Consider the following 16,859-nt stretch of genomic DNA (forward strand, 5'->3'; position numbering starts at 1 on the left):
CTATGGTCTCTCAAGGGGTAAGCAGCTCTATGAAATTGGGCCCTGTTGGGTTAGACAGCTGTTAAAGGCAGTGGACACTACTGGTAATTACTCAAAATTATAATTAGCCTAAAACCTTTCTTGGTAATGAATAATGGGGAGAGGTTGATACTATAAAACATTGTGAGAAACGGATCCCTCTGAAGTGACATAGTTTTCGAGACCTCAGATTTAGAATTTGAGGTCTCGAAATCAAGCATATGAAAGCACACAACTTCGTGTGACAGGGGTGTTTTTTCTTTCATTATTATCTTGCAACATCGATGACCAATTGAGCTAAATTTTCACAGGTCTCTTATTTTATGCATATGTTGAGATACACCAAGTGAGAAGACTGGTCTTAGACAATTACCAATAGTGTCCAGTGTCTTTAAACCACTCTATCGAACTGAACCGGCTTACCTGTAGTGGGAGAAAACTGCACGAAGGTATGCGTCACAAAAGTTCTTCTTCAATCAAACATGTTCATCTTTGATTACATCTTAGAATTGTCCATGAACAGGTTTTTGATGGCCATCAAGCTGGTGTTTAGAGAGACAAAAAACCGCTTGATGTCTGTCCCTTCGTCGGACTTGAAGGTGAGAATACACGGCATGTAGCTGTAGCAAAAGATACATTGAGTATTTAATCCATACACACTTGCTGTTAGGGCAACTACACCAAGAGACCCTTCCCATGAAACATGTCAATTGCACATAGCGCGTGCACACTAACGTTTTGGTTGGCAAAATGAGGGGACATCACGCTGTTTTGTACACGGCTAATGGCTGCGTGACACAGACGCGATTATGTGTCTGCTGAATGGACATCTCTATGACATTTGCCAACCAATAGGCCTGTACGCATGCATGAATGTCATTAGCGTTTTTTATGGCAAGGGGCTACTAACTGTGTCACAAAATAAATGTGACAGGCTCCAAGAAATTGAGTCATCCATAAAGATGAACAAAAACTTTTTTTTCGACTTCATATGTTTCTTTGCTCCCTTATAACTATTGATGTTTTTTTATTAAACAGACTCAAAAAATGAAAATATGCATTAAGATAAAAATGTCCATAATTGATGAAAAACGTGCAAAAAGTAAAAATATTCTTACTGGTTGTCCAAGATACTATAGAACGCCCCATAGCCATCCTTAACCATGGGGGCACAGAATCCCTGGGTCTGGAAATAACCCGTACAGCTCGTTGATAACTTGAAATTCCCACCTCCTCCACTTTTAGGAAAAAACAAATCAAACAAAAAAATCCAAAAGTTATTTATGTACATAATGTCGAAATGGGTTCTTGAACTTACTCGTCGTCAGAGATGTTATAAAACAGAGCGTAGCCGTCTTTGCACATTGGTGCCACTGCCCCAAGACTATTGTTATAACCAGCACAACTCGTCGACAACTTGAAATGTCCTCCGCCACCACTTCATGATAAAAGAAAATAATAATATTGGTGTACGTTGTCACCATGTCTGATAACCACACTTCTAATATATCAAAGTCTCATATTGTAGCGTACCTTTTGAAATTTCTAGATGTTAGTTTTGTTGTGTACATCTGCATTTATATAAGAATAAAGGTATACTTTCCCTTTAAGACTAAATGTATGAGATGAAGCAACCTTAATACAATACATTGAAAGGGAAACAGCGAGATGAGATGGCACTTATTGGTGCCAGACCATAGCAGAAACACCAGTACCTCTTCTATTGACCCCTTGCACATACGTCACATCCGGCAACTGTACCACACTCACCATTTTGGTGGTCAATAGGTTTACGTGTAAACGCAGCATTTCCTAAAATGCGCACTTTACTGAATAACGCACAATGACATTGCCCACCAAGATGGCACATCCAGGTTTATTCTGATGACGACGTAATCTGAATTGGGTCAATTGACAATACGTGTACTTGGTCCTCTTATTACACAACATGCAGGACCTGTGGCTTTACATCCCAAGGACAGAGCGAATATGTCTCGCTTCAGTCAAGACCGGGACTTGAACCCACTGGATCGCTGGTCTGGTCTAGCAATTATTTTAGCCTTTCACCTCCCATCATTTTTTCCCTTACTTTAAAGAAAATGTGCAGTACACTTTCATACACTTTCATGCACTTATTCTCACCCCTTTTCGCGCGTCTATGCACCCTTACTATTACTGACATCAATAAACTTCAAGCTGGCATTTATATGTTCAAATATACTAATAATCTCCTTCCTCAATCATTTTCCACTTTCTTCACGTCGGTTCATGAAGTCCATGACTACTCAACCAAATCCCATAATAACCTGTTTCTTCCTTTCACCCGCACCCTGTACTCTAGCAACACCCTTCGATTCACTGGTCCACGTCTTTGGAATGCTATCTCTAGCAATTTAAGAACAATGCCGTCCGTGGGTCGATTTAAGATCTTCTACAAAAGAGTCCTCCTCTCCCACTATGTAACATAGCTTTTCTCTCCACTTATTTATTTTCTTTTGTCGTCTTCAGTTAGCCTGGTTTAACACTCTTTGTGTTTTTGTCGTTAGCATTTTGTATTGTCATTGTGTAATTGTCTTGCCCTTGTGTCTTCTTCGATGTTTATTTGTTTGTTTGTTTGTTTGTTTGTTTGTTTGTTTGTTTGTTTGTTTTCTTGTCTGTATAAAGGCTGTTGTCTATAAGCCACGGCTTAACTAACAGCCTCATGCTCTCGCTCCTGTATTGTACATAGTTAATTCCTAGTTATTAATTTATTATTTGCTTTTAGTTTATATTGTTTTTCTGTATAATTTAATACACTTTAGATTTGTTATATTTCTATGTACTGTCTAATTCTCACAATTGTTTTTTTGTTCTCAACAAAATAAACGTGTATTGAATACCCTACCTTTATTGTAAACATACAATAGTGGAAAACATAAATCGCAATCAGCAATAAGCAAAGTCTTGTTACCTTTTCGTATAAGCAGGATCAGTGTACAATGCAGGCATGGGTAACCCATCCTCCATGGCTATTGCTTGTAGACCCAGTAGGTGCCTATCACAACCCTGCGCATTCACTGCATCTGCCATGTTCGCGTTATGCCTCCTGAGGGCCGCAAGGAATAACGCTTGCCGTTCTGACGTCTGTGGATTCAGAGGGAATAATCAATCGTCAATTATAAACAAAATTTTACACCGGACTGCAGGGCCCAGCCAGGTTTCATAGAGTTTCATTTTTTTTTCCTTAACGTCTTTATGAAAAGAAAATTAGTGTGCTAAGAGAGAATTCACTTTTTGAAAAATTGGTCCTGGTAAGAACTTTCATAATCAATGAGCTTTACATTTAACACTTATTGCTGTGTCGTGGCCGAGCGGATATGACCACTGGGCTCAATTTCTGGTGTTTCTGTTCAGATAGAGTGTGGGTTGGAATCCCAGTTGTAACACTTGTGTCCTTTAGCAAGACACTAAACTATTATTGCTACCTCCTTCGGATGGGATCTTAAGCTGTAGGTCCCCGACTCCCATGTTATGTGCAATGCATGTCAAAAAAGACCAGTGCACTTATCGTAAAGAGAAGGGGTTCCCCCATATGTTTTTCAGTTTGATCAGCAGCATATTGCCCCGCAGCACCTTGTAAACTACTACATGGTGCTTCAAAGGAATAGGTCTCATACTTCAATATGTAGCTCCACAAACCTTGCAGGAAATAATACTTTGAAACAACCCTTGGGGTGTGATTAAGAGCTATGAAACAAGTATTATTATTATTACGAACCGATTTGGATGAATCCAGCATGGCCTGGCACCATTTGACTGACTCTATGGTGCAGGAGCGCACAGTTTCTGTCCGGCCATGGTAAAACTGTCGCGTTGTCGCCGTTTCATACGTGGCAGCAGGCTTGCCATGCAGCGAATAGTAAGCGAACAGCAGTGCCAGCTGGAATACAGAATCAGGATGTAGCTTGTGTAGCTTAGTCCAACGTTTACCAAAAGCCACAGACTTACTGGCCAGGACCAACAAGTTAGACGCATTTGTATTGAAGGTATTGATGGCCTTCTCCATAGCTCTCTTGATAACATCATCAACGGTAAAGATCAGCTCCTCAGGAGATTTGTATGACGTACCCACTGAGTCCTTAGTCTATAAAGATTGACAAAATACAATTAGCTGATTGCAAACATGCTTACCAACCAAAAGGACCTATGCTATAAATGCAAACAAATAGTAAGTGGCCTGATGTCTGGACGCTAGCAGAGTCTTTCTCGAAGGCTTAAGAAGGCTGTTTAAGAACTTGTCGCCACTCTTTGATTCCCTTATTCATAAACACCCATGACAATTCATGCACTCTGATTGGTCCTTCATCACACGGCCTCAACCCTTTACTTCCTTATTCCTTATTCAAAACTTCAGTAGATGATGCCAAATGGTCAGACAGTTACGAGGTTAAAGGTTAACCACTGCTCATACTCACCGGCCATTGCCCAGACGTCTTGACAAGCTGTTTATATATCACATCATTGATAGTAACAATGACCATACCATCAAATGGAGCATGATCTCCATTACAAGCAATGACTCCATTGCTGAAGCAGATCAAGTTGTAGGATTTGTCTCCCCATCGACTGTACACGTCTCCCTTAATAGTTGCTTCCATGAACTGTACAGAAAAACATAAGCAAAGTAAAACACTCGCTTCAGACAGGCGCTCTGGAGTCGCGCCATACTAAACTAAAATACATGAAAAGTTTGATGTCTCAAACAGTTAGAAGCAAATGGATGTGCTGGAAGTCAAAAGATCGACTTATACATAGTTTTGTGATCAGAGGTGGGCAAAAATTCTAAATGTTCTGAAAGTAATTGGAAACTGAGGTAAATTTAAATTATCAATATAAACCACAATGGAAACTGACTGGGTAAAATTTTTTAAATGTTTTTTGGGGGTTGAACAAAGAATTGACGGTTTTCTTAGGTATATTGTTAAATAAAATTGATTTGACTTTCATATTGTTTATCACTGAGTATTAAACTCCCAACAAAATAAATGATTTTCATTGTCATAAAATAATTTAAACTTAAGGTTGGGACCACAACGGTCCCAGAAGTTGAAATACGGCGAGATTTGCACAGTCTATAACACTGACTTACCTCTGATGGTGTCTTTGGGCAAGCATCATCCAGTTGTACAGTAATAACAGCCTGCTCAATATGATCCAGATGATGCCCATTCACAGGGTCTAGCGACCGAAGATGCTTATACGCCTTGGCAAAAGAAGTTCTGTCATCTGCCGTTAGGACGCCTACAGCCTGACCTCGAGACTGACTCAGCTTTTTGATGTAACACAGCTGTCTGTAGATCTCTTGAGCAGGAATGATTTGTCCGTTATCATCAAAGGGTCTCATACTGAAGATGTGACCGTTACTGAAGACGACTAGATGATTGGGACATGGTCCCTCTCGCTCTGCGTATAAAAAAACCCAAACCAATTCAAACAAAGGGTCAAAGCAAAATGTGGCAAACACTGAAAAGGTAAAATTTGAAGCCTTTCTTGAACATCTGAAGTGATGTTGCTGAGCGCAGATGTGTCGGGAGACTGTTCCATAATTGGGGAGCCTCAAATGCAAATGACTTAAGCAGCAGATTGTAGAGTGCGCTGGAAAACTTTGTGTTCAGTAAGTCTGGTTTTATCTGTTGATGAACGAAAGCCAGTACGTGCAGGCTAATAAGTAGACAGACTGGAAGACAATGGGCCAAGTCCTTTAAAGCATTTGTAAACAATAACCATGATTTTGAATTTGATTCTTGTCTTATGTTATTGTCTGTACCTGTTTTGAAAAAGCGCACCAACTTATCTCTGACTTCACCAGGTACTCTCGAGCAGTTGTACAGCCCTCTCATTTGATTCATGGAGAAAGCCTTGCCAGTGCGGCTCTTATCAACTGGAAACTGTTCTCTGCGAGGCAAAGGGAAAACAAGATCATAATATCGTATACAGCACTATATCACACCCCAGGAAGTTCAACATCTTTTGTGAATAGTGATATATCTGCTCTGCGAAGAGAGAGTGCATGGTGTGTAGTGCTGGGCGAATAGTCAAATTTTGGTATTCGGATACTGCTGGCCAACTATCCGAAATTAACCGGATATTCAAATAGTTTTTTCGCCGCTAGAGGGTGCTATTAAATATAAACATAAAAATTGCCGCTAGAGGGCGCTGTTCGTTTGTGAATGAGATCTTATGGGCGGATTGATATTAGTTTTAGACAGTGTCACTCGGTTCATTCATAAAAATAACCGGATCTAATTTAAAGATGGCGATTTGCTTTTTCTTTTGATCGTGATTGACTCTACGTGAAGAAAAACTTTCGTAATCTTTGAACAAATTACGTCAGAAATGTCATTGTTTTAACTCTTCACGGAGGTGAGCATAGTTAAATACTTATTTGATGCTGTTTTATGCTGTCTTAATAGAAGTTTCATAAGGATTCAGACAAAACATTCCAATCAGTTGTCGCCCGACGTCCGCGGATATTCGGATATTTAAAGAATATCCGGTTACTTGGTTGTAATTACAAAACTATCCGTTTAATAAATAGGTATTTGCGCCCATTCGCGGTTACGGATAGGAAAACCTATTCCCCATTAACCGGATATTCAAATAATTCGCCCAGGCCTAATGGTGTGTGTACCGTCCTCTGTCATTCCAGGCTCGTGAACAACTTAGAAGCAGTACAAACTGGCTCTTCTTAGTGATCCAATTTGTTATTAGGTTTAAAATTGACTGTGTGTGCGTTTGATTAGCTTCCCTGGGTCGACCCTGTGGTACTCATTCAGGGTGAGCCCCTGACAAGAACTAAACGTACGATCACTCACCCTCTCATGGTGACGTCATGCACCTGGGGCCAGCCCCAAGTGACCCACTCCACAAGCAGGGCACTTGGGGCTGACCCGAGTGAGCACCTGGAATGACATTAAAGCTATTCGAACGTACCGGGGGCAGACCTGGGTCTACCCAGGGAAGCTAACTGAACACACCCTATAATAACTTTATCAAATCATTAAATCACCTTCTCAATGTTAGGAAGATACCCATCTGGTACCAAATGGAAATAGCAGCCCGTTCACACTGAGTGCCCTCCATAGGGTGCCAGACATTGTCGTTGTAGGGCCCCAGACCGTTGATATTGCACTGCACTGCAAGGGGGGATCGACCGGACATGTAAGCTAGCTCTTCCCACCAGTGTTCCAGCTGTATTCAAATCAATAGATTGGATTAAATTAGATTTTTTTCATTGCTATTTATATACAAGTGTACAATAGAACTTCACTTGGCTCTCGTGCTTAAAAAATATGAAAAAATGGACATCAAACCCTCAGAAATCTGAGGAATGATTCATGGTTGAAGCGATTCTAAGATTCAAAGTTTTGATTTAAAATTTATCCAAACCATAAGCCCTACTTTGAAGAGAATCCTTTCTCTCTCAAAAATAGTTCATACTACAAATCAACAGGCTGCTGTGTTTCTCACCAGGTAAGTTTGTTCCAGTTTCCCTTGTGGTTAAATGACTGAAAACATTACACGTACCCAGTTTTTGCTAGTGCGTGCCTTTTCCTGTAGTTTACGGTGCAGTTTCAGTCCAATTCCATCTCCAAACGCCCTGACGACCTCCTCAGTTTTCTTGAACTCATCTTCAGTCAGAAATGGTTTGGCTATAAAATAAAAGTATTTGTGTATGTTTGGTTTTTGGAACAGTTCAATTATTTTCACACTATTGAATTGAAGATGCTATACATAACACATGGTCCTGTGGGTTGTGTAGACATGTAAAAGAACCCAGAGCACTTATCATTGAACACAGAAGGGGGTTCGCCCCGATGTTTCTGGTTTGATTGGCAGCATATTGCGCCACAGCACCTGGTACACCATTTGATGGTGCTGTGTAAAAGGAGTAGGTCGCAACTCAAACATAGTCCCACATACTTTGCAGGAAAATACTGTATGTTACAGCGCTTTGAGTGTCACTGAATGACAGATGCGCGCTATATAAGAATCCACTTTTTATTGTTAGAGTTGATGACTTACTTGATTCCAAGTATTTCTGCAGTGTTTGTTCCAGAGGGGGCAGAATCAGCGAAGGGAGTGAGTCCTCATACTGGAATGTCCTCTCCCTAGGACTGGATGCAGATGATGTGCTCATTCTTTTCTTCCTGAAAATTTGTGAAAAATTTCTTTTTATTATAAGTTTCAGTTTCTTAATCGGGCATTTTGCTAGGCTTTATTTATAATGGAGAAATTTTAGTGGCCCATATTTTGTTTTAAACATGATGTCATAATGTATCTTTTCGAGATAAAAACAGTAGCGATAACAACCAGTGAAATGGTAAAAAAAAAACATTCATGCAATCAAAGTACTATTTACATTTAAAATGACAAAATAAATATGAGCATATTCAATAAACAGATTGCACCAATTTGACATTACATGTAGATCACAAAGGGCAATTTGAGAACTGTTTACAAGACCTTGGCATTATTTACCTAGATAATGTACGCCGAGCTAGTGTTAAAGAAGAGCCATGCGGCCCTGACAACTCAATGATGGTGAAACAATTGTGCCAGGGCAGATTTACCCAAGGTTTGAGGGTGGACTTTGCACTGTTTTGAATCGCTTATCTCTATTAAAGCCTAGTCATTATCAAGGACCATGATTTGCAGTGATAAAAAAACTTTACCCTCTTGCCTCCTGTATACATTTAAGGGCACTGGACACATTTCAAATGTTATCTTTTTTACCAGATCAGGCTTCTTCCAATTCTTTGTAAAGTTGTGGAAAATTGTAGCACCTCTCCACAATTCTCAACGTTTTTTTGCCCAAGGTTGTCTATTTATAGATGACGTATCCTGGTGTCATGTGTTTTCAGTAGGATAACAGGAAAATTGTTCACAATCAAAAACTAAATATTTTTTTTTCAAATCATCTATCAAATGTTTTAACAATAACACTTACACTTCATGATGTGTTGAAATGTTTCAAGTTTTGGTTCTACGTTGCGAGAGACAGTCCGCCAAACAGTGCTTATGCATGCACGACATTGGAGCAACGTCACACTGTTTTCACACCTTTCATTGGTTGGTATTATATTGAATTATAAGCTAGTATGGCGTGCAAAATAAATCAAAAATATTATCCAATTACTACTAAACAAATTTAATTACATTTTTGTCCTAAGGCATTATGGCTACTATATTAGAATCCAGAGATATCATAAGGCATGAAAGTAAAACACCCCACCCCCTTGAAGCACACACACTTCATAACAATCTGTTTTCCCCCGTTTCAGACCAGTAATGTTTGGTTTCAGGAGATAAGAAACCAATCTATGAAATTTTCTCTTTAATGTATGCAGTTAATCAAAAACATTTTTGTTTGTCATTTTCACTTTAAATATTTTAATTTTTTCCCCATATTGGCACACCATAAAATCCCAAATAGCAACCACCTCACGTGATCCATCTGACTATAAAGCAGAATGAAACTCAATCTATCAGATAAAAATTTTTTTTTAAACTTTCGAGGTTGGATGATGTTTCTTTGACTCATTTGAATGTTGGCACAATGATGCAATAGTTATTTGTACTAAAAGTCAATCATTTTATAAATGTTTGAGCATAACCAACGACAGGAAACTTTATTCTCAGCATGATTAAGCCTGATGAAAATACAGACCTTGAGTATACTGCATAGCTTCTGTAACTGGTGCAGCTTGCACAATTTCGCGGTAACAAACGGGAATCAAAGTTGGGGTTCGAAAACATATGAGGGTCGATAACGTATGACGCTACGATCTATTGACATTGAAAAGAACGTGAATTTGCTGGTACCACGTCCACGGTATTACTAATAATAGGAGACCCGCGGCAATATTATGAGGCTTACAAATTTAAATTTGAAATAGACCTTATGCATTGACGTCATCCAGCCGCCGTCTTTGAGGTCAAACGGTGACGAAACAATCGAAACGCACATAGATTGGCCAATGAACAACCTCCTTTTGACCTCATTGCGGGGGCGCCGTACTGAAATGACGTCATGTGCATAACGTCTATATAGACAAGTGACCGGGAGTAGTACTAGTATAGTACTATTTCATTTGTAAGGTTAATGAAATAATAACCACTGCAACCAACGTTAACTTTTAGGATAACTTTCCGTATGGCGCCACCACTTTTTCACTCATTTTTACAAAAAGGGATATCTCATTGAGGTAAATTAGATACTATATTATTTCATATCGAATGAAAAAGTGGTGGCGCCATACGGAAACTTTTCCCTTTACTCTTCTTAGTTAGTCTTAAAGACTCTTAGTTTAGTTAGAGTTAGACTAGTAAGTAGAGTTAGAATACTTAAATGTTATTTTGAAAAAGATTGTTTTAATGAAATTTAGGCCCGCGGCTACGTACAGTGAATGAAAACAACAATTAACAAAATAGTTTAACCTTACCACCTCGTGCCTTTAAACTTGCTGAGCTGCGTACAAACACGTCCGAAAGTTAGTGCCAAAGTCGTTTGTTTTTGATGTTGACACCCAAAATGTCAGTCACACTGATCCAAATAAAAGAGCGCCCTCAAGTGGTGGTCGAGGTTCACATTCTGCGTCCATAATATCGAACTTTTGGTAGACTTGTGGACAAGTCGTTAATGGTCCCACGCGATGAGATAGTCTAGTTGAGAAGGACTTTTTTTCAAAGGAAATTACTTGCTGCCGCCAAACTCTTGTGACATCCACGCAACACCGAAACTAAAGGTACCATAGTGTGATGTATCTTTTTGTTTCGATGTTGTGTGGAGAATTTCCCTTTCAACTTCCTGATAAAAACACGTGCGTACGTTTAAGAGCGGCCCAAAAGGGCTCATCAGATTAAGAAAATGAATCAGCAAAACCTTGAGGAGGGAAATATTTTCGATGGCTAAGTTCAGTCTTTGGACTTGGCTTTGTAGTTCTCTGACAAGTTCTCTGGGCCGGTCTCCTCATGAATGAACGGAAAAAATCCACCATTCCTAGTATTTCTATGGTTCCCTATGGCAGGCCCTATCAGTTTTACAGAACCAGTAATTTTAATACCATTTTGATATCTGTTTTCTGATTGGTCCGAGGATGTCGGGCAGCTCCAAGTTTCAGTCCGGGCGCCTGCTGCATGCAGGAGTGTGTACACGTTGTATAAAATGCGTGTAGTGGAATTTGACTGCGAATCTCCATGTGAAATAAATGCGTGGTTGAAAGATGCTCATATGGATGGGGATGCAACTATGTTCAATTAGGCAAACACGAGCCTCGAAGTGTGGCGTCATATGAATATACAGGAAATTACATTACACGACAGCCTAACTTTCGTTATGTCCTTAGTTTTAAGTTTGTGTTTTCGTCTTTTAGTTTTTGAAATGTTTTTCATAATTTTGATTGTGTCTGTCTATTCGAACATCCCTCCTTTCACCTTTAGGCCCTAAGTTGGTTTCTGTATTATTTTGACCGACCATACATGGCCTACGAAAGGTTGAAAGATGCGTAAAACACGTAGGCCCTATACAAAAATAAATTAGTATTGTTCAGTAATACAAATGTATTTTGATAACAAATTACGTCCGGTGCTAGTCTTTCGGGGTTCTTTCGATTGTAATTTCCACAGATCCGGTTTCCATTTTCTTCCTGGTTGGTTTGTCACGCTCAGCTGACAGGTAACTGGGTTCTCGCTAACTGTTCATTTAGTTTTGAAGGGGCAACTTCAATCTGCTCTCCGGGAAACTTATAGCTGAACTGTTTTGTGACTTTGTGGATTATCGGAGGCAGAGAAGAAAAACAGGTTTGTGTTTCATCATAGAGTTTTGTGCACTCTACATCCGACTGTAAGAATTGCGGCCAGTGCAGATTTTGTACATAGGCCTATTATATAAAAATTGCGATTTCCCTATAATTTGACGGTGTCATAGTACATGCTCTTACACACAAGTGGTCGTAACGCTTCTCAGATTGTATGTTATCACTAATATCAGGACTTCCATGTGTGGACATTATGTCCATACCAGTCCGGATTTTTTTAGATATCTCAAAAATGGACCACTTTGAAATGAAGTTTTAGTGTGTATAATGATTAAAACAAGCACACTGTCAAAGTGCAACAATTTGTCTCAATAGCAAACAAACTTATTGATAAAAACACGATGCAAGCTTTTATCTTTTATAAGCAGCCAAATCAATTAAAATGTGTTTTCAAAACCAAAACCATTCGTTTATTATTATTGTTATTTTTGTTACAAATAAAGGTTGGACTCCATATGGACGACACCGCCCTTCAGGACTTGGCCCGTCAGTTAGGTCAGGAATGGCCGGCACTTGGCGTCAATCTAGGCTTAAAGTGGGCACAAATCGAGCACAGTAAGGCTGACCACCCAATGCATACGAAGAGCCAGATCATGGACATGCTTGTTACGTGGCGACGGGGGTTAGGACCAGACGCGGATCCTAAACAACTTCTGGTCAGAGGTTTGGATGCAGTTGACCGCACTGACCTGGCAATGAAAATTGCGACAAATGAATTGCTTGGTAAGTCTATTGAAATACCCCCACTCAAAAGTAGCCTATATGACTGAGACTTTGAAATTATTCGGACGAAAAGAAATGTACAGCCGTCGATTTCACAAAAAGTTAAGACTCGTCTTATCTCGAGTTAGGATGAGTAACTCGTCTTAACTTAGGGTTATTATTAAGGTTTGCATGCTACAGTGCAGGGTTTGGAATCTTCCCAAAAAGTCATAAGATTAGTCTTATATCGTTGCGGTACCCGCTGCCAAAACATAGGATTCGAACTGCCTCTAGCTGCCGGGCAGCCTCGGTGGTCTAGTTGGTAGGACACTGCTCTGGAATTGCAAGGGTCGTGGGTTCGAATCCCACCCGAGTAACATGCCTGTGATATTTTTTCACAGGACTCGGGAAAGTACTGAGTATACAGTGCTAACACACATCGGTGTATGGGTAAAAACCAAAATTAATAAGATTAGTCTTAAGATAGGAAGAGTTTTGTGAAATCGACGGCTGGTCTTTGGCGACCAATTTGATTCAACACTGCAACACCATAACACAATAAAGTTGTCCGCCCGTTCGCATTTTTTTTTCTGGACTACGAAAGTGCTACTCATCAGATTGGAATTTTGTTTTTCTCAATCTTTTCAGCAAAAATCAGCAGAACCTTTTTGAGGATAGCAATTTTAATGAGCAGAAACAAACAAAATACCGCCCCTTCATGTCCGTTTGTGGTAACACCATGGGAATGCGTAATGTTGCGGTGTGCCATACCCGCTGGCACTACCCGCTGTGCGGCCAAACAGTCTAGGTACACCGGACACCGCTGTGTTCGGGTCAGTTGAGTCATGGGTTCGAGTCATGGGTTCGAGTCCCGGTCTTGAAACTTGTGTCCTTGAGCAACTTAACTATGCTTTTTTATCGCTTCGTTCTAGGTTCTATGTGAGGTGTAATCCACATAAAATAATCCATTTATAGTTACCATTAGAGGCACTGGACATTGTCAGACCAGTCTTCTCACTTGGTGTATCTCAACAATGCATAAATAATAAACAAACCTGTGAAAATTTTAACTCAAATGGTCGCCTAAGTTGCGAGAGAATAGTGAAAGTAAAAAAAACCACACTTGTCGCACAAGTTTTGTACTTTCAGATGCTTGAATTCGAGACCTCAGCTGAGGTCCCAAATTAAATTCAAATGTTATAACGAGAAGCTACTTCTTTCTAAAAAACAAAACAAAACAACTACTACATGTACTTCAGAGGGAGCCGTTTCTCACAATGTTTTATACCATCAACAGCTCTCCATTGCTCGATAACCAAGTAACTTTTTAAGCTAACAATTATTTTGAGTAATAACCAATAGTGTCTAGTGCTTTTAAGACGATGTTTTTCTTGTTCCAACAGACTCGAAGAATCGTACAGATTTCCGGACGGATTTCGACCTGAAGGCATGCCAAGCGGAACTGGTAGACTATTACTTGAACAACCTCTGTAAGGTTCGTATGCATCCATTAATCCCGTCGTTGGTTCGAGACTTGGGAAGTATATACACAGATCTGCAATTGGTCAGAAGAACACACCCGTGTATGTACAAACAGTCTGGAAGTAGGCCTACAGACTGCTCTTCACTTGAGGGCGAAACAAACACAAAGGAGACCCATCTAAGCCATCAGAATTTAGTCTCACTGGATGGCCGTGGGAGGTACAGAGTTCTCCTGACAGGTAAAACCGGATCAGGCAAATCAACTCTTCTGAAAAAGATAACGCACGACTGGAGTAGCTTGACAACACTTGATGTCGACCCTTCACTGAACTCAGAAGAGGGAAGCCGTGTATCAGATTCATCTCTCAAACAAGGTTCACCGTTGTCGAAGTTCATGCTTCTGTTCACACTTAAGCTGAATCAGATGAGTGAGAATCCTAACCTAGTCGACGCAATCTTCGACCAGATTCTATCGCGTGACACCAAGGTTTCGAAACCTGATTTGAAAAACTACATCGAGAATCACCAGAATAAAGTGCTCTTTCTATTAGATGGTCTCGATGAGCTTCCGCCCAATGTTCTGGGTAAGACCGAAGCTACCGACAACTTGAAAGATGTACTTCTGTGTCGGGCACTGCGACATTCTTGCATTATCGTAACAAGCAAACATCACGTCGCAAACCAGTTCTTTAAAATATACCCCCTCTTCGCAAGAGTTGAAACAACTGGTCTTGGATTACGGGGGAGGGAAGAGTACATCAACAAGTACTTTAAGAACAGTCAGACCGGTGCGAAGCTTATCTCTGCAATACGTTCTTCTGTAACTCTTTCGGGTTTAAGTGAAATCCCACTCCTGCTACAGATGATTTGCCTGGTCTGGGCAGACAGGAATTCACTGCCTGAGAGATTAACGGAGCTGTATGAAAACGCAGTGAAAATCCTTCTCATGCACCACGAGGGTAAGAAAGAGGACTCTCTGCCTAGTAGGAGTAAACTACCTGATGGACTACTGAATAGATTGGGACGTGTAGCTTTAGAAGGACTACTTGGCAAGGACGGAAAAAGACTTGTCTTTCCCGTTGAAGACTTTCAGCAAGGAGATGCAGCCAGAGGATGTGAGATTGGCCTGCTGGTGCCAGAAGATGCACCTAGGGGATTGGATGTTCAGTCCACAGCAGCCTTCTTACATTGCAGCTTTCAAGAGCTGTGTGCTGCTTCGTACTTGGCAGATCTTTCCAAAACAGACAAAAAACGATGTATCAGATACGTTTCCAAGCTCACCGAATGTTCGATGATCAACTTTGAGTATCTTCTTCGTTTTTGTTGTGGCAAGAGCAGGAAAGCTGCACGGTGGATACTCTCACGCGCGAAGAAGCTCCAAAAGCAGTGTGTCTCCTCGTACAAAAAAAAATGAATTTCAGCGTCTGAGATTGATGTTTTACTTAGAGGCAAGGTCTAAGACATTGATAAGCCTCCTTTCAGACATTGTTTCATTTCCCAGCTTGGGAGGTGAGCACCTCATTGCAGCTCACTATTTTGTCCAATGTAAGCGATCCCTTCCGAAAGTTACAAGCTTAAGTGTCGTGTGCACCTCACCGGCAGAGTCTAGACTCGTAATGAACATTGTACACCATACACCGAAATTGGAGCGCCTGATGTGGCTCAATGGAGCAATGGACTCGGGTGAAGATGAAGTTTCGTTTCCAATACTGGCAAATCTAAGGAGTATGTCCTTCCGACCCCTTGCATCGTCTCTTCCCTGTCAATGCTCATTGGTACCCAACTTCATCTCTCACCAGATCAACCTGTCCACAATATATTTATCAGACATTGATATGCACGGCAAGGTAAATGTCTTCCAAACACATAGCAGTATCCTCCAGTGTCTGCGCTTGATAAACTGTTACCTGGTGTTCGAGGACATCAAGACTCTGTGCCGTGTCCTCTCTGATGCAAAGGACCTCCTTGTTCTAGATCTGAGTGGTAACAATTTGAGCGGGACCCTTGATTTCTTTATTCCGATCGTGCCATGCTTGAAGGAGCTCGCCATGGCCAAGTGCGGTCTTCGGGACGTGGACAACGAATCACTAGTTCGTGTACTTTTAGCACCACACAATCTCCCATACTTAAAACTGAGTCAGAACACTATGCATGGATTGCTAGACACTGTGACTTCAAATGCTCCTGGCGTGCAGATACTTCAACTATAGACTGCTACATCCAGGGCTCGCTTTCACAAAGCACAAAGATTCAAAATAAAGGCATTCGACCAGTGGTTTGGGGCCAGCTTTTCTATAGCAAGCTCCAGATGAGCAAACCCTTGTTTGATATCCACCGTCTGATATGTAACTACACAAAAGCTTGCCCTTAATCAAGTGACATAGCAACTGTCTTCAAGGCTGAGGAGTTCAAAAGGCATTTAACACTGCTGGTGATTACTCAAAATAATTGAAGCCTGTATAGCGACCGACAGCATACAAACTTGTGCAACAAGGGTTTTTGTCTTTCATTATTCTCTTGCAACTTCGAATATGTTTTTTTAATTTGTTTAATTTTTTTTATGTATGTTATTTATTTCCCTGTTTATTATTGTATTTAAAGGTGTAAAAGTTGTTTGTATTTATTTTATTTGTTTTTTATTGTGGGATTTCTCTTGGGATGTTTCCCCTTATCATCACCAGACGAAAGGTTTTGGTGTCACATAAATTATTTCATGATAAGGAAATGGCCACAGGAAGGATCTAGAAAGTGGATCAAATGTCACTTGCCTTGGCAACATCCTTTGGTTTGAGTCTGTAA

General features: G+C 40.4%; 1 protein-coding gene, 1 non-coding gene and 1 pseudogene across 3 annotated transcripts; 2 read left to right on the forward strand and 1 right to left on the reverse strand.

The window, feature by feature from the left end:
* Positions 1–343: 343 nt before the first annotated feature.
* Positions 344–10,592, reverse strand: LOC117299774 (peroxisomal carnitine O-octanoyltransferase-like). Of its 2 annotated transcripts, none has more exons than XM_033783287.1 (11): positions 10,503–10,592; positions 8,083–8,207; positions 7,585–7,709; positions 7,067–7,248; positions 5,825–5,952; positions 5,147–5,460; positions 4,473–4,658; positions 3,776–4,141; positions 2,969–3,141; positions 1,137–1,256; positions 344–638 (listed from the first exon to the last, which is right to left on the reverse strand). In XM_033783287.1, the coding sequence occupies exons 2-11, from the start codon at positions 8,195–8,197 to the stop codon at positions 515–517; spliced, it is 1,833 nt and encodes a 610-aa protein (XP_033639178.1). In that variant the 5' UTR covers positions 8,198–8,207; positions 10,503–10,592; the 3' UTR covers positions 344–514. The 2 variants fall into 2 exon arrangements, with proteins under 2 accessions (XP_033639178.1, XP_033639179.1); XM_033783288.1 differs by lacking the exon at positions 1,137–1,256 and adding an exon at positions 1,337–1,456.
* A 1,122-nt stretch (positions 10,593–11,714) lies between these two features.
* LOC117299815 lies at positions 11,715–16,541 on the forward strand (annotated as a pseudogene).
* Trnas-gga lies at positions 12,883–12,955 on the forward strand. Its single transcript has one exon. It is a non-coding gene; the product is annotated as a tRNA-Ser (tRNA).
* Positions 16,542–16,859: the final 318 nt, after the last annotated feature.

The sequence above is a fragment of the Asterias rubens genome, chromosome 15, assembly GCF_902459465.1.
Source record: "Asterias rubens chromosome 15, eAstRub1.3, whole genome shotgun sequence".
NCBI lineage: Eukaryota > Metazoa > Echinodermata > Asteroidea > Forcipulatida > Asteriidae > Asterias > Asterias rubens.

What these genes read in the sequence shown, in the direction of transcription:
- LOC117299774 (XM_033783287.1), bottom strand. Translation starts at nt 8,197, where the DNA reads ATGAGCACATCATCTGCATCCAGTCCTAGGGAGAGGACATTCCAGTAT. An exon ending in GCCCAAAGACACCATCAGAG is followed by an intron (nt 4,659 to 5,146) that starts GTAAGTCAGTGT and finishes TTTTCTGTACAG; the next exon opens with TTCATGGAAGCAACTATTAA. An exon ending in AGACGTCTGGGCAATGGCCG is followed by an intron (nt 4,142 to 4,472) that starts GTGAGTATGAGC and finishes CAATCTTTATAG; the next exon opens with ACTAAGGACTCAGTGGGTAC.